Genomic DNA, 23,455 nt, shown 5'->3' on the forward strand with positions numbered 1-23,455 from the left:
ATGGGGCGCGACCACGTCACCAGGCTGCTGGGGTTCCGAGACCAGAAATTACCTGTCTCGATTTCCCCTTTTCTGCACATTTTGCCTTTTTATCTTCTGAGACCTTCCAATATGCCTGTGGGGAGAGAGGAGAATCCGTTTCAGCACGTGCTCCCGTTCAAGGGGGAAGGGGATACGGCGTAAAAATGCACAGTTTACAAAGAGCGCACAAGCGAGGCTTTGTAAAGCGAGGCTGGGCCGGCAGACGCCGGGGTCCGGAGCCATCAGAGCCCCCCTGGCCGCCCAGCATCCCGTCCGTCGCCGCAAAGCAGCAGGAAAGCTCAAAGGGCTGACAGTCGGGTTTTCAGTCCGTCACAGCGAGCCAAGCCACAGCAGCGCGGGCTCCTTCGCCCCAAAGCCAACGGAGGGCGGGAAGAAAAGGACACGGGTTGCGTTTCCTTTGGCCGTCGGTGGACGGCAGGACCGGCTTCCCTCAGCTCCGCAACCGTGGCCGTGAGGGGGCGACCGCCCGCTCCCCCCCTCCCCCCTTCCCAGCACCTGAGCCAGGGGACGCGTCATGGGGGCCGGCACGTGCCTCAGCCCCTCGCCCTCCGGAGGACGGCGGCTCCCCCACGCCTGCCTCACTGTCCCCAAGCTGTCCCACCTCCCCGTGTGACAGTCCCATGGCCGGTGCCCAGACGAAGCCAGTCGCCGGGTGCTCAGAGGTCAGGACGCGCCCGGAGCTGCCCGCTGGCAGAGTGGCGAGTCCCCGTGTACGCGGTCCTGCGCTAACTCGCCTCCCGCATCCGCAGTGCGGGACGTCTTAGCAGAAGTCCTACCCGGAACACGCAAAAGGAATGTCCCGGCAACGGGCGACTTCCTTCGGAGGCTGATGCGCTAACCGTTTCACTGCTGCCTACGTGAAGTGCACGAGGACCCGGGACGCGCACGCTGACGGGCCCCGGTCACGTTCCTAGGGTTTCGCGCGGGCTTCCCTTTGTATCTGTCACGTCCCCGAGGGCCTAGGCCCCCAGGGGACAAGGACGCATCAGCAGAGCAGTGAGGCTCTGAGGGCACCCACGGGGTCAGCACTGCGCTTATCTTCGAAGGCTGATGACCACAGAACCCCGTCCGAGAGTCAGGCCGAAATAAGCACGCGGTCGGGGGGCCGAGACAAAACACAGAATCAAGATTCTCGATTCCAGAGAAGCAGCCCATTCCAGCCGCTGGGGTCGCGGCTAAGCAGCCAGAGGTGGGGGAGAGGCCGCCCGCCGGGGAAGGGACGGTCTGAGCATCCGGGGCGGCTCCGGCTGCCCGTGGATCCAGGCCCTTCAAACACGGCCCCAAGGTCATTCTCAAAAACCAGATATCCCAACACCACTCTCTCCCTCTGGAGGGAAGGAACTCGTTAGAAACTGGCAAATAACAGCCAAGATTCTAAGGGCTGATCCAGCCACTTCCAAGGAGCTGGCCCCGCGGGACGTGAGCAGCAGATAGGTGTGCCCTCCCCCACCCCCACCCCCCCCACCCCCCCCCCCAGACCGACAGCTTCCCGCTCCCAACACAGGAGGGAACGTTGAGCCGGAAAATCCCGCTCTGTGATCCTCGAGGCACCCGTGGCCCTGCCCTGCTCTGCACAGGCCCAGGGCTGGGGCGAGGACCCCGCCTCGGAGGAGGGGCCGGCCTGTCACTGAGGGCGCAGAGCGGTGGCTTTCCCAGGAAGGGGCCAGCACGGTGGCCGGACGTCAAGATGTGACGGGCAGAGCGGACGGCCTTGCGGACGGCCCCGCGTCAACGGCATTCAAGCAGCCTTAGGAGAGTCTCTGATACCCGAACATCAGCTATTTGATGACACTTTTGGACGTGACCATGGTGGTTCGGTTACGTGGACAAAAAGAGTCCTTTCCTTTGGGAGACACCTGGGGAAGCCCTATGATGAAGAGTGCGCCTGGGACCACCCTCAAAGCCTCCAGAGGGAGCAGAGCACGAAGACAGGGGCGGAAGAGGGCGACCTGGCTGCAGGACCCGAGAGGGGACAGGCCTCACGGTCACCGCTTCCTCTGCCCTCCGGGTGGCCGAGATTTGCCGGCATGAGAAGTCAAAACTCCAAGAGGAGAAGGGGGGCCCCGGGTGAGTGGCCGGCCCAGGGAGGGCAGAGGCCGCCCGGCTCACCTGGGACACGCGGCCCGGACGCAGGCCGGAAGCAAGCCTCCAGGTGACCGGCCCGTGGGCGTGCGGGACCGGTGAGGGGCCGCAGCCCGGAAGGGGCCTGACGCGCCCGGAGAAGCGCAGTGAGCGGCCCCGGGGGGCAGAGCGGGGCGCCCTCGCCTCACCTCGTGCTGCTTCTCAGAGATGTTGAGTGCATTCAGGGCGAACACGGCCTCCCGGGCCCCCACGTACAGGGTGCTCTTGTCCTTGCTCAGCAGCAAGACGGAGTAGTTGAAGATGCCCGGCTCGTGGAACTTCTCCAGCCGCACCTCTGGGGGGGAAGGGAGGACATGAGCCCGGGTGCCTCCCGAGTCCCCGTCTTGCTTCCACGCACACTCACGTCGCCAGGCCCGTGGAGGATTCGCTGCCCCGGAGCTCAGGCGCCTGTGCGAGAGCAGACCCGCTAGGACGGTCACCCAGAGCGCGGGACCCCGCGAGGCCCCAGAGCCACTGCGCTCGACCGGCACCGTGGCCCGACGTCCCTTGAGCTCCCTCAAGCCCTGCACTCGGTGTGGTCTCCCGGCAGCATGGCCGCCTAGTGCGTGACCTCCAAGCACGTGACCTCCCAGGAGACCGCGGGCCGTCCTCACGCCTCAGGCTGCCGACCGCCGTGTCTCCCAGACTCTCCTCTACGTGTGTTTAACCGTAACGCGCAACAGGTGTGTAGAGAATAAAGCCAGTTAAGCTCTTCTTGCTCAGAAAAATCACGATTTACCTCAAAACCTTTAAAACACACTCTGTTTCGCTAAACCTGTCCCTTAACCCAAGCATTTTTCAGGCATAACCACCACAAACCCGCCAAGGAGAGAAACAAGGAGAGAAACCTGTCAAGGAGATTCCTCACTTATCAGCTAACCGCATCCGTAACCCCGAATACGAGAGACTCAACAGTCAGCCCCTCAGGAGGAGGATAAACGCATGGGCGTCATTTCTGAAGGAGCGCTTTCTCCGCTCTGTCCGTCCGGCAGCAGCATATCTTTTTATCTTTCGTTATGTAGGTTTTTAAAAGTTTATTTATCTTGAGAGAGCGACAGTGCGCACGTGCAGGGGAGGCAGAGAAAGGAGAGAGAGAGAATCCCAAGCAGGCTGCACACCATCCGCGCAGAGCGCGACGTGGGGCTTGAACGCGCGAACCGTGAGCTGAGCCAAAATCAAGAGTCCGACGCTTAACCGACTGAGCCCCCCAGGCGCCCCCGGGTGCGCCTTGAACCTGGGTTTCCACGTGTCACTGGGGCTCACGCTCTCTGCTCTCCTGACCTCCCCGTGCCGGGCACGGATGCACGCGGACGAAGGCCCTCCCGGCACGCGCTGCCTGGGGTTGTGCGCGAGACCACTCGGCACCCCCTGCGAGCAGCCAGGGGTCTCAAGACACAGCCCCCGGGAGGGGAGATACATCAGAAACGAACCGTGGGCAAATGAAAGCAACCGGCCGCAAGCTCAGCCACACAGGTTAAATGTCCTAAAAACAGGCCATTCAGTGTGGTTGTGCTCGGCCGTCAGGCGCGAGGGAGAGACGCGCCCTCTCCAGGGGCCCGATTTAGAAACCCGGCCAGCAGGCCCTGAGCAAGCCCCCACGTGCTCCCCGTGACCCAGGCACCTCCCCCCACGCGGCCGGGCACCCACCTACCCAAGGGCGCCCACCTGTCAACCCCAAGAGCAGGGGGGCCCTTACCTCTGTGCTCCCAGGTGATCCTGGGGGCGGGAGCAAACGCCACCACCACCCCGAGCGCCGTGGCCAGGGTGGCCAGCAGCCCCCCGACGGGGACACACATCCTCACGGGTGGGCGCAGCAGAGGGGGCTCTGGCAGCAAACGCTCGTGGGCGGGGGGGCCGCGGTGGGCGTCACGGCAGACGCTGCTCAGAGCCTAGGAGCTGTGACCCACAGCACAGCCCGGAGACGCTGGGCGGGACGCGCCCCGAGGACCCGCATCTCCCGGGCGCCGGGCAAGGTCACCAGCGCGAACGTTGAAGGCCAGCCGGTTCTCACACGGTATGCTTCTTTCCGGCCTCACGGAGAAATTCTGGAAGTAATGAGAAGAAAGGTTACGGCTCAGGAGGTGTGTGCTAACGCCAGCTTTCCATCCCTAGACCTGCCCCCTGCTCTGTCCGCGCAGGAGCGGGGGTGGTGAGGATGCCACGGGGCTCCCGGGGGCAGCCCCGCACTGACCACACTGACACCTGGGGCGCGGCCGGGGCTCCAGGAGGTCAGAGCTTCCTGCCCCTCGGGCCTGCAGAGCGTGGGACAGACGCGGGGACCCCGACCGGGCCACTGCCCGCCTGGCCCCCCAGCTTCCTCCCTGCGCGGCCAGCTGGTAACGTGATGGAAAGCTGTGGAACCAGGGAACGCTCTCCCTCTAAGACCCTGGCTTCCCAGCTCCCGTAAACCCCGTCGAGGTCAGCCAGGGCAAAGACCAGAGAGCCGCACGGAGGCTGAGCCGTGGGCGTGTTTGCACACACGCATGCACACGCACACGTGACCTTGCCGTGCGGGACGGCTCGCCTCCTTCTCCTCCTTCCACCCGCAGGTCTCCCAGTCCAACGGAGCCCTGGGCCCCTCTCCGGAGCCCTCCCCTCAGCCCCCTGATGGCACCACCCCTCAGGGACATACAAGGGCCAGCCCGCACCTCCGCACCCCCACGACAGTCCTCTCCTGCTCAGCCTCCCCGGGGCCCCTGCAACCTGCTGTACCAGCCCCTGCTGCTTCCTGACACCTCAGGCCGAACCAAACCTCCCAAGACAGTCTTGCGAGAAGTTTTCATTTTCTCTTCACCTAGGCAAGCCACTGCCTCCAGGAAGCCCTCCGGGGCTCCTCCCTCATCCTGCCCCTGGAATCCTTGTCTGAGCCTTAAAGCCCAGCACGGCTTGTCCTCAGCATCACTCTGGACTCGACGGGGGTCTTCTCAATTTTAACTTCGTCTATTTGTCACTCGCGTGCATGGGGTGCTGCGACAGCCCCACCCCACTTGGTAAGGGAAGGACTGACGGCGGGGAGGGGAGGGCTCCTGTCCTGAGCTCCTGCCCCCTGGGGGGACTCTGCGAGAGGGCTGGCACCGGGCACAGCCAGGCCTCAGCCGCTCGCCCGCCTTCCCTGGGGGGGGGGGGGGGAGGACCCGCTCCGTACCTCCTGTTCCCGCAGAAGGCGCGCCCAGCGGGCCCCATCCACCCAGTGTCTGCCCTCGGCCTGAGGCCACCATCAGCCCCTGAAGGCGAGGGGCCCGTTCTCTGCAGGGACGGGCACCTCCTGGGCGGGGGCCGGGGGGGCATCATCTTGGGGGTCTTGGGTCCTGCGGTCTCTGTCCCGGCTCTCAGGTCCACGCGGTGGTGCAAAAGCAGCGCCAGCCGCTGCGTGAACGGGGCGGGTGGCCGCGTGCCAATAAAACGACTTACAGGGACGGGCGCCGGTCTGAAGGCCAAGCCCCGCGCCGGGGATCCGCAGCACGGCGGGGCCGCCTCTGAGCGCAACCCAAGATGCGCCAGGAAGCCCACGCGGGGAGGGAAGGAGGCGGTGGCCCACGGAGCCGGCTCGGCACGCGCTCACCGGGGGCGGGGACCACGCCCTCCCGCCCTCGGGAGGGGAACGAGGCGGCTCCGGAAGCCCAGGCCAGGGGGGGACTCGACTGTGCCGCGTCCCCGACGTGACCCGCTCGTGACGCAACCTCAGAGTCCGGTGAGCGCTCAACACCCCTGCAGAAGTCCCACAAGGCCCGGGGGAGCAGCGGTCTGTGCGGATGCTGCCGGCGGCTCAGGAGCTCCGGGCGCCCCCCGGCTCCCCGCCCCCAGGGCCACCCCTATCACGATGCGATCTAAGCAACACCCACCCCCAGCCGGACCTCTGCGCGGCTGCCCAGGCCTTCGCCCGCTTCCGTCCTTGCCGCGCGCTGCAGACAACCACCCGCTTGTCCCAGCACCCGCGTCCCTTCGCTCTTACGAACAGAAGCCTGACTGTACCCGGGACGGCAATGTGGCCAGCTAGCCTCATCTCCCAGCTTCCCCTGGGGCATTCTGGCCAAAGACATGTGAACAGAAGCTATTAGGTAGGAATTCCGGGAAGGCTCTTGAAGAAGGCTGACTCAGCTAGTGTTTGCGGTTTTTCTCTTTCGTTTTTTCCTCTGTTTGGCGCCTGGAGCTCAAATGTGATGGCTGGAGCTCTGGCAGCCACCTTGTGAACATGAAGATAAGGGTCTCATTCTAAAACCAGCCGCGTGGAAATCCACTGGGGACCTCACAACATACTGGAGACCTCACACCTGCTTTCTTCTGCCTATCTCACTTGTTAGTAAGCAAATAATCTCTAAGTTACTGTTTTGCAGGTTTTTGTTACCAGCAGTCCGATTAATTCCAAACGTCCTTCTAGTACGTTTATGAAACAGCAGCAGTGGCCACAGTAAGGTTTTTAATGTAAATCAGAGCATGTCACTTTCCCACACAAAACGTCTCTCTCTCTCTCGGATTCAACCTGAGTGGGGAGCTATGGTTCACCTCCCTTACAGCTTCTGCGTCTCACGTTCCCTCCACCTTTCTGTCCAGGCCACAGCTGGACACACTGAACGGGCCCGTCTGCGACCTGTCAGCACCATTCACAACGTCCCCAAATGCGTCTGCGCCAGAGATCGTGCGTGTAAAGCCCACGGCACGGTCTCGTTTACCCGAGAAGACGTTCTCCCCGTGTGGCTGATCGGTCCCCGGCAGTGGCTCCCAGAGCCTCCGTAACTCTGAGCTCCCGCGCGGGTGAGGGTTTCCGGGAATGCTCCACACCAGGGTGGTGGTGAGACCGGGGGCTGCGGGGCAGGCAGGAGGGGAGGAGGGGTAAGTGCTGGGGTTGGAGGATCCTTGCTGACCCGGGGAGGCCGTGTGTGTGTGTGTGAGGACGGGGTGTGAGGGAACTCTGCGTAGTTTCTGCTCAGTTTCGTTGGGGCTCTAAAAGTGCTCAGAAAAACAGAGTTCATTAAAAGCCAAAACACACACCAGCGCGGGGGCGCTTCCTGATCACAAGAGGTGCGGGTGTGAGGTTTGGGGCAAGCGTGTCCACAGCCCATAGCACCTTCTGGTGGCAGACTCGAGGTCCGGGGGCATGTTTCATTACCCCCCTCCCCCCCTCTGTTGGCAGAAATGTTTGCAAGGGCCCAACGACACAGTGACTTCCCACTCAGGTCCCCGAGAGAAGTCACTGGCCTGGGACATCCCAGGACGCACACCGCTGCCAGGCTAAGAACCCAGACGCAGGGGACGGCAGAATCCCTGTGCAACACGGCACCCACGCTCAGAGCTTCATCTCAGTCTCCTCTCAAGCCCAATCAAGTGGCATCTAAGGGACAGAAACCGTAAGGGCAAACATGGGGACAGCACGTCAGCCCATGAAAATCCAACAGAGCTTGGGAACTGGAAAGAGGACACGGGAACATCGTCAGCGGTGTGCCGGCAATTGGGGACAAGGGGCAGGGGTGCGGAGCCGGCTTCGCAGCACGTGCCCATCTCTGGGGCGTAAATGGCGCCTCTGTGCTCCCAGTACAAAGTCACCGAACACAGAGACAGGACGGATGCGCGGTGGCCACCAGCACACGGCCCTCCCGCCACACGGACACGGGGGGCTTGTGGCTTCAAGAGCATGGCACTGATGGGTAATAGCACAGGCAACAGGAACGTGCACCGCGGAACGGCAAGTTCTTTGTTTGCAATACCGTGCATCGAAGTCTGTGTGGTGCGGTTCTGATGAGGTCTGCGCCCACCGCCAGTGCTCGCATACCGCGGCTGGTATTCAAGGGACTCTGTGGACAAAGGAGAGCCGTGGCAGGAGACCACCAAGAATCTGAGCAAATGAAAGTGAATTTAGAACTTAAAATTTTGGTTAAAGACACAAAATGTCCAGTTGGAACATCGGGAAGATAAAATTCAGATTTCCTAAAAGGTGCACAACGTGACCCAGATAAAAACCGGGGGAGAAAAGAGAAGAGAGCTGGATCCTGGAGTCCGGAGGCCCACGCCTAGCTCGCGGATGTTCCAGAGGGAAGCAGAGACACAGGGATCAGCCGACAAAGAAGAAGAGAGTGTCCAGAACAGGAAGACACGTGTTTACAGGACGAAAAGTCCCCAGCAGCACGATGAATGAACGGAGGCCACCGCACCCGGCGCACTGTGCCGGCATCGGAGACCCTCGGAGACAGAGGGGGTCCCGGGAGCTTCCACAATGACCTCTGGGGAGCCACCCTGACGGCCAGGAGGCGGCGGGATGCTTCGAGAATCCCAGAGGAGGAGGCTTCTCACCCAGAATCCTGTCCCGAACCCAGTTATCGACACGTGAGCTGAGCGTACGCAGAAACGTTTCCCAAGCCTCTTACCTCCCTGACGCCCTTCCTCAGAAAGCTACTGAGGGATGCGCTCCAGCAAAACAAGGGAGCCGCTTCGCATGTCCCTTCCCGAGAAGGAAGAACGACTCCGAGCAGGACACCCCGTGTGGTGCAGAGCGGGTGCTAAGGGTGCGGGGCCAGAGGCCCGGAGGGTGCAGGTGAAGCTGGAGCAAATCCTTCAGGGGACTCTAGAGGGGGCGGGGAGGCAGAGAACCCCACCCTCGCTTCCACGGCAGTCCGATGTCCCATCCCGTGCTCCACCCCACAGGTGCCCCCAGCCTGGGCACAAGCTGCCCTTCTTCCAGAACATTCTTTCGTTGACCCTGGTGGCCGGGCCTCCCCCACAGTGACACTGGCCCCAGGGCCACTCCTGCCGGCAGGAGCGCACGCTGCTTGCGCGGGCTGCTCACGCTGGTCAGTGTGAGGAGAGGAAGCATTTTTCTTAACTGCCCTGTAACTTGGACCCACCCAGATACTGCCATCCAGGGGCCCGGCGGCCGCTTGCTCCCGGTCACCCCGGGCCACCCCGCCGACGCGCTGGAGGGCGTGAGCGAGCTCCCGGTGCTGCAGCGCCAGCGGGCTTCCCGATGGCCTCAGCTGGACGCTGCCTCTCCTTCCAGAATGGGCTTTAAAAAATCCACACCAACAGCTGAAGGTAAGAGGGCCCCCACCACCCCGATGCCCTCCCTGGGGGGGCGGGGGCTGCACGGTCTGCTTTATGACATCGGAAGGGCTCGACGTTTTCCTTCTGAGCAAGCGCGCGTTGTTCAGCAGGACTCAAGCACCGTTAAGCAGGGCGCGCACCACGCGCACCCGGACGCAACGCCACCGTGTGCCGCCGTGGGAACCCGGGAGGCGGTAAGAATCACAGCCTAGGCGTCAGGACGGAAACACCTGGATAAAGTGCCATCGTCGTGGCTCTCCTGGGCGCTTCTGAGAAGCAGAGGCGTCTCGCTGGGAGCCGGGTGTCAGGGCTGTGATTTCCCGTCCCCCGTGGGGATGAGTGACACCGAGGCAGGAGCCCATCAGCGGGACAGAGTTCCGCGACGTCGCTCCCATTACCTGCACGTAACTGTGCTGGCTCACGAGGAGCGCACGTCCCCTTCTAATGTCAGGAGAATGGAACTGAGAGCCTCACTCAGGCCGTCCGCGCACCTGTCCCACTCCTGACTGGCCCCGAAACAAGTCAGGGGCCCAGAGCAGAGAAAACCGCGGACCAGCAAGTGTGCACGCGTCTGCACGTGTGTGTGCACACACGTGCAATGTGGGTGTGTGCGTGCACGGATCTACGTGCATATGACGCACGTTTGTGCGTGCACACGCATGTGTGAGCCACACACCTGTGTGCGATGCACCCGCGCACACCCGCACGTGTATGTGCACCTGTGTGCATTCACGTATACACATACCCACATGTGTGCATATGTTCGTGTGCACGTGTACGTACACGTGTGTGTGTACACGCACGCGAGGTGTGCGTGCACTCTGCCACACCATAAAAATTCCGATCTGGGGTTCCCAGACGTGATCGGCGACCGCGAGCTGGGGACCCGTGAGACAGACACCAGGGGACCGACCGTCTCTGGCAACAGGGGTGGGTCACAAAGGGGACACCGCTCCTCCCCCACGGAGGGCGGGGCTACCATCAGCAACAGGGGTGAACTAGCCTGAACTGCCGGGGGTCTGTGAGGGGGCTTCCGGGTGACGGCTGTGCATAGTGTCTCAGGACCCTGTTTCGGGTCTGCCCGGGCAGGGCCGGCGAAGTCACTCTCCCTGAAAACCCCGCAGCCCAGACAGCACAGGACACGCACCTGCCCACACCTTCCCTTCCCAGCTGGGATCAGCCTTCTCACCTGCCCCCACGCTGACCCCCCACCCTGTGACCCCGGGCCCTTCTCCACCCCCTTGCCCGCCCCCAGGCTGACCCCCTCCGTCCCAGTTCCCATCCCCACCCCCATCCCTGCCCCCAGGCTGGCCCACAGCCCCTGTGTCTGCCCCCAGGCTGAACCCCCCCATCTCCACCCCCGGGCTGACCCCCCGTATCTTCACCCCCAGGATGACCCCCCCACCCCATCCCTTCCCCCAGGCTGACCCCCCCCATCTCCACCCCCAGGCTGACCCCCCGTATCTTCACCCCCAGGCTGACCCCCCCCCACCCCATCCCTGCCCCCAGGCTGACCCCCCCATCTCCACCCCCAGGCTGACCCCCCGTATCTTCACCCCCAGGCTGACCCCCCCCACCCCATCCCTGCCCCCAGGCTGACCCCCCCATCTCCACCCCCAGGCTGACCCCCCGTATCTTCACCCCCAGGCTGACCCCCCCCACCCCATCCCTGCCCCCAGGCTGACCCCCCCATCTCCACCCCCAGGCTGACCCCCCGTATCTTCACCCCCAGGCTGACCCCCCCCACCCCATCCCTGCCCCCAGGCTGGCCCACAGCCCCTGTGTCTGCCCCCAGGCTGACCCCCCCCATCTCCACCCCCGGGCTGACCCCCCGTATCTTCACCCCCAGGCTGACCCCCCCACCCCATCCCTTCCCCCAGGCTGACCCCCCCCATCTCCACCCCCGGGCTGACCCCCCGTATCTTCACCCCCAGGCTGACCCCCCCACCCCATCCCTTCCCCCAGGCTGACCCCCCCCCATCTCCACCCCCGGGCTGACCCCCCGTATCTTCACCCCCAGGCTGACCCCCCCACCCCATCCCTTCCCCCAGGCTGACCCCCCCCATCTCCACCCCCAGGCTGACCCCCCGTATCTTCACCCCCAGGCTGACCCCCCCCCACCCCATCCCTGCCCCCAGGCTGGCCCACAGCCCCTGTGTCTGCCCCCAGGCTGACCCCCCCCATCTCCACCCCCGGGCTGACCCCCCGTATCTTCACCCCCAGGCTGACCCCCCCACCCCATCCCTTCCCCCAGGCTGGCCCACACCCCCGTGTCTGTCCTTGCCCCCAGACTGACCTCCCACTCCACAGCTGCCCCCCCCACACTCGCCGTGCTTTTCCCTGAATGACGCCCCAACCCCGCCCCTCCTCGCCTGCCCCCAGGCTGGCTCCCCCCCCACCCCCCAGCAACCTTGCCCCACCCCTGGCTGTGGGGCCATGTTACCACCTTGCAAAACTGGCCCTGTCCCCTCAAGACTCAGGGCGGGTCGCAGAAGCTCTTCAGTCCCGCGCAGAACAGTTCACCGTTTCCCCAGAACTTACAACAAGCCCTGCGACGATGACCCAGCCCCACCGTGAGGTGTGTGCTCAGCCCTGGAGCCGGGTCCCGCTGGCCCCACCTGGCGGGACGGCCGGACGCCTGCTCACCCTCTACCGCCTCGCAGAGACAAGCCACGGGGGCGTCCCGACACGCCTCGACCCTCGTTCCCTCGCCTGACCCCGGCCACGCGTGCGCCAGGCACGGGCCTCCGGGAGCAGACGGACGGCAGTGGGGCCGTGGACTTACCAACCGGCCCACCCGTCGGAGGGCCGGCAGGTGCAGAGATGGGCGGGGGGCCTGCAGAGGGGCGGCGGGGACTGCCCCGGCAAAGAGGCCACGCCACCTGCACGACGTCACCAGACCCTCCGCACGCGGCCGTAGACGACACGTCTCCTCCTGGGACGTGTGTGGCTCCTGCAGACGTCCCCGGCCCCGGCTCAGCTCTGGGGACAATAAACCGCTCTCCTCCACTGGCCTGACTTTTCCCGGCGGCTCCTTCCGGGGCGGCCACTGGACCGTCCAGGCCGGACGCTGGCTCGTGGGGGACAGTGGGGCCGCCCTGGGAAGTGGCTGGCCCGCCCCACGGAGTATGTGCCTCCCGGCCGTCTCAACGGGGCTGCCGGTGCCACGGGTCTCAGCCCCAGACGTCACCCCCAGACGGGCTTCCAGAGCGCCAGAGGACAGCACTGACACCGGCAGGTCATTTGCAGTGCCACGGACACGGGTGGAGGCGTGACAGGCAGTTAGGGAAAACACTGGAACAGCACTGCCTTAACTGGAACCTACTCGTGTCCTTCTTTCCCAGCTTACAAAACCGTCCCACCTCCGAATGAGCCCCAGCATGCTTAACTCCCTAGTATGGAAACGTAAAGGAAAATAAAATACCCACAGGGGCGCGTGGGGGGCTCAGTCGGTTAAGTGTCCGACTTCGGCTCCTGATCTCGCGGCTCATGGGTTCGAGCCCCACGTCAGGCTCTGTGCTGACAGCTTGGAACCTGGAGTCTGCTCTGGATTCTGTGTGTGTGTCTCTCTCTCTGCCTCTCTGTCCTTCCCATGCTCGTGCTCTGTCTCTGTCTCTCAAAACTAAATAAAAGTTAAAAAAATTAAAAATAAAATAAAATACCCACAGACTGCAACAAGGCGGAGAGAAATTTAAAAGATGGCTCGGGGCTAGCAGGTGCCGGTGAGGGCAGGGTGGGGGTTAACAAGGGCGAGCCTCGGTTTCCTGCCCACGGAGCGCACTCCTACCTCCCAGGGACTCGGGCAGCCCTGGGGCGCAGCGAGGGCACAGGAGCCTAGCAGAGCAGCGCCCCAGCCCGACAGGGCAGGTGTAAGTAAAAACACCTATGTGGGGGCACCTGCGTGACTCAGTCGGTTGAGCATCCGACTTAGGCTCAGGTCATGATCTCACAGTTCATGAGTTCGAGCCCTGCGTCGGGCCCTATGCTGACAGCCTGGAGCCTGCTTTGGATTCTGTCTCTCTCGCTCTCTCTCTGTCTCTCTGCTCCTCTGCTCAGGCTTGCTCTGCCTCTCTCAAAAATGAATAAACATTAAAAACAATAAAAAAAACACATATGTGTATGACCAGGCAATAAACACACAAAGTGCTGAGTACTCCTAGAGGTAAAGCTGTGTTCACCAAAACTGCCCCAGCAAACCGGTGAAGCAGGTCCTTGTGACAGTGCCGAGGGGCAGACCCAGGCCAGAGCGACACAGCCTTGCCAGGCCGGCCACCAAACAGAAGTCACGTAAAAGGAGGAAAGGAGATAGGGGCTTTCCTTCTGTTTTTAAACCAAGCTGGTTTTTCTCTTTCCCCTAAAACTGGAAACACATGGTTGAAATGAAGATTAATCACAAAATAGTCCCCAGCGAGGGACGCGTGGCATAGAGAACCTTCCTTTCTCCTTGGACCTCACCGACAACCCACCTGCACCCCCGGAAGAGAAAATGGAGCTTTTCAGTGCCTCCAGGGGCTGGCGGCCCAGAGAGAGCCAAAAAAGAAACACAGGGCAGGCGGGGGTCAGGGTGGGATGTGGCAAGACGGGCCGTACCCCGATCTTTGCCCCCGAGAGCGCACACGGAACTGGGACCCACCTTCTTCTGGATTCCACCGAAGCTTCTACGAGGTGTCAGCTTTGCTAGGCTGGGATACAGGTGTAGAAACCAAGCGATTTTACCTGTGTCTTGTGCCTCTGGAAACGTCCCTCAATCCTTTCTAGGACGGAGTCTTCAGAAATCTTGGCTCAGAAAATGACGGGAAAGGAGAAAATTGAAACACTTCAATTCCCTGTGCACGTGAGCCCAGCATCACCTCTGGAGAGGAACTGGAAAGAAACTCTTGCAATTCTTTTTAACCTCTAGGCAGCTGGCTCTGACCCAGGATGGGCGTGGCATTCCTGCACTTGTGCAAACGGGAAGGGGGTAAGCGTGCGACCGCTCGCCCATAAAGGAAGTGCAAGCCGGCCGGTCCCCAACCACTGACCTGCAGAATAAGGCAACTGAGTATGACCCACAGTCATGGTTAACCATTAGCCAAAAAAGTATCAGCTATTAACTTCAGAAATGTATCTAGAACTCCCCCTCCCCGAAACCCAGCAGTCCGGGTGGAGCCCCCAGGATGGGGAGCCGGAGTCCAGGAACATGACAAACTGTCACAGAGAATCAGAAGGGCAGCCCAGCAAGTCACGGCACAGGATGCGCCAAGGTGTAGAGGAAATCCACGCAGGAACCCCTCTATGACTGCAAGACCCAGCACGGTTTGTAAACCTCACAGTCAGATGCTAGCACCTTCTTGTGGTTGGAACAGCTTAGGTTTTCTTGTGCTTGAAAAGCTGGTACAGCCGTTTTTCTGGAGACAGATGGTGAAGTGGGAGGCGTTCGCTTGAAGCGGCCAATGCCCCGTCCCTCCCACGCGCCCCCCACCCCCCCCAGTGGGACCAGTCCCGCCCACGGCACAGAGACACGCCTGTACCTGGCTCCCACATGCCCACCTATAACACACAACGTCCAGGGTCACCTGGGGCCCCTCGCTGCTGACACGTCTTGCGAACCCCGAGCAAATGAGACCCCAGGGTGCTGGCTTCACCTGTTTGCACAGGCAGGCGGGGCACAGTGGCCACCTGGACATGCCCCAAAACACTCACGGGGACAAAGAAAGCAGATCACACGTAAGCTGGAAGTTTAGATAAACAAGATGAATGCCAAGAATTTTAAAACTGAGAAACTCCTCCCTGCTAGAAATTCAATAAGCCTGCGTCCTTTCCATGAATACAAGCCCAGGGGGCGCACTCTGCGGGTGGACAAGGCGTGCGTGGTGTTCACCCTAGTTTCACGGCGTCGAACAACCGCGGCAGGCTTGGGCACCTGTGTGTATGTCCGTGTTCTTAAACGTCCTCTCACACGCTCGAGGACACAGCATCCGCCAAGGAGCTTCGACGCTGCGGTTCCTGCGTAAAAATAGACGCTTCCGGCCCAGTCAACGGCCAGGCCTGGGCCCCAGTTCTCCTCACCACGCCCGTTCTTTATTTCTTGACAGAAGGACCCACAAGCTATAATTAGGTACCGCCATCCTGAAGAATGCAAGAGACCGGCCTCACGCAAGCACACATCGTATTGTTTTCACTATGCATCTCCTTCGACTACTACTACGCTTAACGGCTTAACGTCGGGGAGGCACATAAAAAGAATTCAACAGGCCTTTTTTTGCAAGAGAAAGGAACGAAATTACTCAGAAGTCGCAGAAATGTTTCCCTCTCACTAGGGAGAAACTTGGCCTTTTCTGCCCCCCCCCCCACCGACACCCCCTCCCAATGGTGCAGGTGGGTGTGGGAGCCCCAACGCCCAAGCCCTGGTGGCCGCTGTCCAACGAGCGCTCCGACCAGAGTACGGAGCAGAGGCGAAGCGGGGTATCGCATGCATGTGGCCTGTGTTCTGCAAATGTGACTCCGCCTTCCGAAAGTCCCTTATCCTTCCCCTTACTGTGGGTTTGCCCATTAAAGCCAGAGGCTATTCCTCACTTCTGAGAAGGGCGGCTCGAGACAGGCTGGCTGTACGTGCCGCGTCCACACGCACTGGGCAACACATGCCAAGGACTCTTGAGCCAGCAGCCTTCCCCCCGGGCATTCAGGTGGATACACCCCACGCACGCGAGATGCCAAGGAGGAGACTACTGAATAGGAAAGCTCTGGAAACGGAGTATGCACACGTGTACTGTGTGTGCCTGAGCTACTTGGGTGTAAATCGTCTCATCCGCAGGACGCGATACTATGCGGCTGGTAAGAAGAATAGAGTGGCTAAGGGCACCCTGGTGCGTCGCCGTTGGAGACGTTTATGGAGCTGGAGAGTACGATGCTGAGCGAAGCAAGCCAGAGAAAGGCAGATGCTACATTTCACTTACAAGTGGTACCTGAGCGCCAGACCAGAAACAAGAAACCAGACTCTTAAACACAGAGGACAAACCGGTGGGCCTCAGAGGGAAGGTGGGTGGGTGGCACCGGTGATGGGGACGAAGAGGTCCAAACTTCCGGTTGTAACAGAAGTGGGTCTCGGCGCTGAAAAGCATGGCCTACGGAATATCTCCAGTGATACTATAACAACGCGGTGTGGTGAGCAGATGGGGACACTCGTCATGGTGAGCACGTGTTGAATCACGACGCCATACGCTATTAAAATGTGGTTCCCTTTTTGAAGTTTACTAAGCGGATTTCATCAAAACCCAAGTTTTCAAGAGCGGCAGACCGACCTTACGTTCCTTCTGGTGGATCTGACATTTGTTGGGACCCCCTGCTCCTAAGGGACTCCGACACAGAGGAAAGCGATGCCGTGTCCGTGGGTGCAGGTGAATCCCAGCTCAGGGCGCAGGGGTGGGAGAGGTGTTCCCTGTGGGCTGGCCAGAGGGGAGTGCAGGGCCTCGGAGTGACCTGGGCCTTGCTCTCTGGGGTGTCCTGTGGGCATCCAGAGCACCCTCTGATGGCTGTTCGATGTTCCAAAATTAAACAGGATAATTGTTCGATATTCACATCTTTGCCAATTTCCCACTTAAAATTCATTTTTTTTGAGTTGGCTCTGAGCCCAACACGGGGCTCAAATTCACGACCCTGAGGTCAAGAGTTGCATGCTCTACTGACTGACACACCCAGGCACCCCTTAAAACTCACTTTTAGGGGCACCTAGGTGGCTCAGTCGGTTAAGCATCCAACTTCGGCTCAGGTCATGATCTCGCGGTCCATGAGTTCGAGCCCCGTGTCGGGATCTGTGCTGACAGCTCAGAGCCTGGAGCCCGCTTCGGATTCTGTGTCTCCCTCTCTCTCCGCCCCTCCCCAACTAGCACTCTGTCTGTCTCTGTCTCTCGGAAACTAAAATAAAAATGATAAACATTAAAAAATAAACCCTCCTTTTAAAAGTGATTTTAACCACCAGCAAAACTCAACCCAGAAGCTCTTCCATCCAGAACCCAAAGGCTAACTCTAGAGGTCCAGGTGCCACAGAGGGGAAGCCGCAAGATGGTCCTAAGGCTGTGTCCCTTAATAGTGGGGGCAGCAAACAGGCTCAGAGCACACACGCATCGCCCTGACAGGCCTGCTTCCCTCTACGGGAAACATCGCGCATAATCCCCAGAACTTACTTTCGCTCCACTCTGCTAAGCTTTTCCCTGAGTTGAGCTCTTTTCGAAAAGGTGTATGTTCTCTGCTATAAAACAGAGCTGACATCTATCTTATACTTCTTTCAAGCCAATCAGAGGTCTCATCCCGTTGGTGATTATTCTCCCCGAACAGGAGAGGCAGCGGGGGGGGGAGATTCAGGCTTCCGGCCAGCCTGCCCGTCCAGGCCCAGGGATGCCACCTCCCAGCTGTGGGGACTAGAACAGGTCACTGACCCTCCAGTCCCCGGGCAACTCCCGTAGCTTCTCCACCACCCCAGCTACTCCCTCCATCGGCCCCTCCGCCACCCCCAGCTGCTCCCCCAGCCCCCCCATAGGCATTTATGGCTGTAAGACAGAAGGCTGCCCGCGTTACCCTGAAGTGCACACATGTCCGACCATAAACGCTGGACCTCTGAAGGAACCCTCAGTCTGGGCCTCAGTCAGCAACAGAAGGCCACAGCCCTGACACACCACCCGCAGGGGTACCAGCCGTGTGTCCCCTGCTGCCCCCAGTTCCTCAGAGCCCTGAGGGGACAGGTTTTAGGCCCCCTTGTCCAGGAGGAGAAACCGACTCACAAAGGCAGGTATGAGTCTCGAGCCTCCGGCAGAGCTGGGACTGCCTCCCTCCCTCCCACGTCCTGCAATCGTCCGCAGGCCTGGTCAGCAGGTCCCCAGGCTCTGGAACTGCCCATCGCCCCGGGGACAGCAGGCAGGGATGGAAGCCACACTCTACGGAAGCACATTCCGGCTCCACGTCTCCAGGAGCTCAGGGCACAGATGACGGGTCTCCCAACCCCATGGCGGGTCCTCCAGAGACGGTGGCTCCTTCTCTTCGCCACTTGCCAGGGAGTGAAGGTGTCGCACAATCTGCCCGACACCGTCCGTGATCCGGGGCTGGCTCGGGACTGCACCCTGGGCCACCCGGGGCGGCGTCCGGTCCGCGAGGTGCTCAAGCCCCCCACAGGGTGTCCGCACGGGGAGTGCGCACGGTTTCTCCGGGGGACCAGACTGCTCCTGCCCCTCGTGTGGGCCTCAGTCCAGCTGCAGAACCGCCAAGACGTCTCTCTTCCCAACCACAGTGGGAGGGATGGGCCCTGGAGCCCAGACAAGCCCAGGTCCAGGCGGGGATTTCTTTTTTAGGTCTAAAAAACCACAAAGTGCCACTCTCTTCGCCTTCGTGTTTAGCGACTCCTCAAAAATACACAGCGGGGCTGCGGAGCCAGGCCAGCTAGACCGCAGGCCGCCATCCAGCTCACGTCGACAGAGGCTGAGCCAGGACGAGGCCCTGTCCGCGCACCTGGCCGCCCTCCGGGACGCGGACTCTGCTCTCCGCTCGGGGAAACCCGTCAGGGACCGCACACGCGCCGGCAAACACGCCAGGAAGGCCCCGGGGCCGCCCTCCAGGCAGGACACGAGGAACATCACCACGCCATCACGCGGGGCCGCCGCGCCGAACTCCCTGCGCTATTTTGGGCACACGCTCCACACACACACATTTTGCTCCGACCCACCATCTTCTACGCCCCTCAAAGGGACCCCCGGAAATGCGAGCCGGGTCCCTGGACGCAGCTGACCGAGCGCCCTGCAGCAAAGCTCATGACCGCCTCTTCCGACCCACATTCAAACCACACCCACCCACACCCCAGCGACGGTGGGTCACGCGGCCACTGTGGGCAGGTGGACTGGCACACGGAACGAGACGAGCCAACTGCCACTCCCCCAGCCTGAGGAGAAGGACACGAATACTGTGGGCGCCTGGGATGGTCCCGGCCTCTCCACGGCCGCTCAGACGCCCACCATCCGGCCACCCGCGTACGGTCTACACCCAGGATCTCCATCATACTTCTATTTTCCGAGCAACCAGCAGACGCACACCCCAGTGTAAGCATGACCACGGAGTGACCTTGGAGGGGAGCGCTAGGAGCCCCCATGCTGGGCCCGCTTCGCTCCTCCAGTCGACCCTCCCTTGCGGTTCTTCTCAGCTTCCAGATGTTTCCAGGCCCAGCTTCAGTGTCAGGGATAGGAGAGGGCCACATCAAATGATGCAGGGGGGGCAGTTGAGACAACAGTACTGGAAATGCTGGAAACATCGAGTGCCCGCGTCCCTCCAGATGGCAGGAAGGTGCCTGCGAGGGACCTCTGCTGAAGGTCAAGTGAAGCCCAGACCCCAGATTCCAGGAATCCACTCTGCGGCCTCCGCACAGGAAGGAGGTCTGTCTACCCCTCATATCCCGGGTCAGGCTCGCTGGACCCCGGTCCCATCCCCCATCACGTGCCCTGGAGCCTGGCCCCACAGTCCTTCCCACGGCATGGACCCCCACGGCAGGCGGGGCGTCCCCTTTCTGAGCCCCGTGTCACCTCCCAGGTGCTTCAGAACGCACGAGACAGGGAAATGTAGCCAAAGCTGTGTCACCGTCACGCATCAGCTCCAGGTGGGACAACCCCAGCTGAGGGGTGACCTGGCCTCATGGTCTCTCATTGACCCACCGACCCATGGAGGCGCCTTCCCCTCCCCCCCGGGACCAGTGCCAGGGAGCAGGCAGGAGCCAGCAGCACGGAGGCATGATCCACGGGAACCAAAATCAACGGAAAAATCTAGAAGAGCCTCTAGAACACTCTCACACCAGGGGCTGCCCCCTCCCCCCCACTATGGCCCCGCCGGGGCATCCCTGGAGGACGGTCTTGGCCCGGACCGGTCGCCTCCCGCTTGTGGTGGCCCCTTAGCAGGGCCACGCAGGCTGGGCACCCTCATCCAGGGATAGGGACTCGGGGACACAACAGAGGGGACCCCAAACGTGGGTCCAGAACAGCACCAGCCCGAGGAGAGGCCTCTGTTTCCCATCTTTTGGGCCCCTTGTTGGTGAGACACGTGGGCTGGTGAGGGCTGAGGAAATGTGACCCTCCTCGCTGCTCTCCTGCTTTCTGCCAGGGACTCAGGAAGTGGTGTGTGTGTGCGCGCGCGTGCACATCTGCGGGCCTGGCGACTGGGGGGGCCTCGGCCCTGGAGCCTAGCCAGCTGGCCGTGCCGCCCACGGGGCCCCCCACTCCCGGCCCTGGGCACCCTCTCTGCGAGCGCGGTACAGATTTCCCAGCACACATGCGGACCGGCCAGGGGTGGGCCCCGGGGACACGCGGGGCCGTGAGCGCTGCGGCTCGGGCCTCGCGGGTCCCTGACGGCCACCGCCCAGGAAGAGCTCTGCCGGGGAGCCTGCGTCCAGCCCGCCGTCCTCACAGCAGGTACAGGGTGGAGGGCACGGGGGCCTGGCCCGTGGGACCAGGTCGGCCTGTGCAGGGCCCCCTGGGGGGAGGGCTGCGGCCCTGTGGACTTGGGGACGCCTGGGGGCTGACCACAGACTAACGCGGCCGTGTCCCCCTTCGTGAACGGCCCCTCCTGGCTGTAGCACCCGCTGCCAGGCCTCACCCGGGCACTTCTCCCTTCCCGTGACCACATACACGCGGACGCAGTCGAGACACAAAGGCGCCACCACTGCTCCCCGGGAGTCCCTCTGGGCTCACGCTCAGTGCCTCCCAGTCACGCCCCTGCGAGGACACCTGCGCAGCCGCGTGCCGGACACAGCAAGGGACGTGGGCCAGGCCTGCAACTGCCCACCGAAGGCCGAGTGCAGGCAGGGCCGCCCCAGGGGAGCCGCTGGGCAGCAGAGAGGGAGGCGGACCTCAACCGGGCACCAGGCACGGCTCCCAACAGGGCTCAAACGCGAGCAGGTGCAGGAGAACCCCGAACCTCGCTCCAGACGGGGGGGAAACTGAGACACAGCCCCCGGCCCCCCGCCCAGCCCTCCACCTGTACAGGGACCCCACAGCGCGTCCAGCCCTACCTCCAGGCACGGGGTGCTGGGCACCCCTGGAGAGAGAACCAGACCCCAGCCGGGCTGGCCCTGGGGCGACCAGGAAAAGCAGACGGCTCCTCTGGTCTTTGGGCCTGGTCAGCAGCCTGCGGCTTCCCCAGGGGCTGTCGTGGCCCCGCCCCACCTGCCTCCGGGTCCCTCAAGGACCCTCTAGTCCCGGAAGCTCTGGGCCCGGAAGCTGATGCACTGTGTGTGGGGGAGGGGCGGGGAGAGGCCCGCAGAGCACACAGCACATCCACCCACCAGGCCCCTGACCACCAGGCCCCGGCGGGGAGGCAGCCCCCGTCCTCGCCTCCCCACACCCCCGCCCCCCGAGCTTCCGCAGGAGGCAGCCGCCCCCCACCCTCCCGGTGCCTTTACCCTCAGCCTGTGAGATGCCAAGGAGACACAGCTGGGGGCCGGACCTCCCCATCTTCCCAGCACGAGCCTCCTCGGGTGGGAAAAAGAGCCGGTCAGGTCACCGAATGACACCAGGGACGTGCCGACTGCTTCTGGGGGCTCTTCCATCCACACCGATGAACCAGGGACCACTGTCCTCATCGCCATCCCTGTTTCATAAGAAAACCAAGCCCTGGACACTTCCGGAGGTCATGCCAGCAGCCAACAGTGGACTCAGAGCCTGAAACCTGGCCTTTGCCCCCAGACTGTCCCCAGCACCACCTTAGGACTCCCCAGGGCCGGAGAGCAAACGCCCCTCCTATGCAGGAGACCCTGACCCGAGTTAGGAAACACACCTGGCCTAACCGGGCACTTTTAAATCCAGCTTCTCGCCAACATCTTAAACGTGCTTCAAATTAGGGGCACAGCGGGTGCGTCATAAAGGAAGGTCTGAGGGGGCGCCTGGGTGGCTCGGTCAGTCAAGCGCCTGACTTCAGCTCAGGTCATGATCTCAGGGTTCTTGAGTTCGAGCCCCGTGTCAGGCTCTGTGCTGACAGCTCAGAACCTGGAGCCTGCTTCGGACGCTGTGTCTCCCGCTCTCTCTGCCCCTCCCCCACTCATGCTGTTTCTCAAAAATAAAGATTAAAAAAATAATGACAAATAAATAAATAAAGGACCGCCTGAACACGGCCGGCGCACCGGGGCCCCCCCTGGGAGTCTGGGAAGCGTGCCTTTCCAAATAAACACCAGGCACCGCACGACCAAATAACTGACCCCAATAGATGACCGCACAGGGAATGAAGGGCAACAAGTCTCGTGCTCAGAACGAGGTCCCCAGGTGTGTGTTCAATGTCAAGCTGTCTCAAGACGGGGACGTACGCTCAGGTGACAATAAACCCTCATTAAAACAAACGCTGTATCAGCACCTCCAAGGCTGCCGCTCCTCCCTGACGGCCTGGTGGTGGTGGCGGGGGGCGGCCGAGAGGGTGGCCCTGAGGGAGGTGGGCACGCCTTGCTGCCCAGGAAAGGCCCCAGGCTTGGGATGGCAATCCCAGCCACAGAGAGGGCACTCGTCACAAAATTTCAGAGCCGGATGGATTTTTCCACAATAGTCTGTCACCTTACAGACAAATGTGAAGCACGTGCCCGAGCTTGCCCGACCCCCCTGTCCACCCCTCCCCCAATCCAGTCCCTGGGGCCACATCTCCTCTACCCTGAAAAGCCAGAGGAGAGGCACGCTGGGCGGCCCCTCACACACACACCTGCATGGACCCTGTGTCAGCGAACTGGGGCCCCTCAATCTTTTTTTTTTTTTTTAAATATTTATGTTTGAGAGAGAGACAGAGACAGAGCGTGAGCAAGGGAGGGGCAGAGAGAGGTGGGGAGAGAGAGAGAGACAGACAGGATCTGAAGCAGGTTCCAGGCTCCGAGCCGTCAGCACAGAGCCCGAAGCGGGGCTCGAACCCACAAACCTGGAGTTCGTGACCTGAGCCGCAGTCAGACGCTTAACCGACTGAGCCACCCAGGCGCCCCAAGGGCCCCTCAGTCTTGAGTGGGAAACAAGTTACTGCCTGTCTGGGGGTGCCTGCCTCCAGGCTGCAAAACCCACCCGGTGAGGGCGGAGCGGCGGCCAGGCTCTCCCGAGGACTCCGACAAGCGCCGGAGGCCTGTGTCCTCGGCCTCAGCAGTTCAGAAGGACGCCAGCCGGGAACGCTGACGTCCACGCGGCCTCATCAGCGAAGACTTATCGTCTAAATGCGTAGCCGTCAGGACCCGGCTAAGTAAGTAACATCATAGCACGCTATGCAGGCGACACAAACCATCCGGTCAACGCTT

General features: G+C 62.1%; 1 protein-coding gene and 1 non-coding gene across 2 annotated transcripts in view; both read right to left on the reverse strand.

Moving 5' to 3' along the window:
• LOC124527698 (semaphorin-4D-like) overlaps positions 1 to 14,062 on the reverse strand; it is a 29,948-nt gene extending 15,886 nt beyond the window's left edge. The window contains 4 exon segments of the mRNA XM_047100865.1: positions 53 to 115; positions 2,313 to 2,458; positions 3,860 to 4,208; positions 13,829 to 14,062. Coding sequence (XP_046956821.1) covers positions 53 to 115; positions 2,313 to 2,458; positions 3,860 to 3,959 — 309 coding nt within the window. The 5' untranslated portion in view covers positions 3,960 to 4,208; positions 13,829 to 14,062.
• A 9,000-nt stretch (positions 14,063 to 23,062) lies between these two features.
• TRNAR-GCG (transfer RNA arginine (anticodon GCG)) lies at positions 23,063 to 23,147 on the reverse strand. Its single transcript has one exon. It is a non-coding gene; the product is annotated as a tRNA-Arg (tRNA).
• Between the last annotated feature and the right edge of the window lie 308 nt (positions 23,148 to 23,455).

This window comes from Lynx rufus, unplaced genomic scaffold (genome assembly GCF_022079265.1).
Source record: "Lynx rufus isolate CCGP_SWC_20201006 ecotype Redwood Valley unplaced genomic scaffold, mLynRuf1.p SCAF_10, whole genome shotgun sequence".
Taxonomy (NCBI): domain Eukaryota; kingdom Metazoa; phylum Chordata; class Mammalia; order Carnivora; family Felidae; genus Lynx; species Lynx rufus.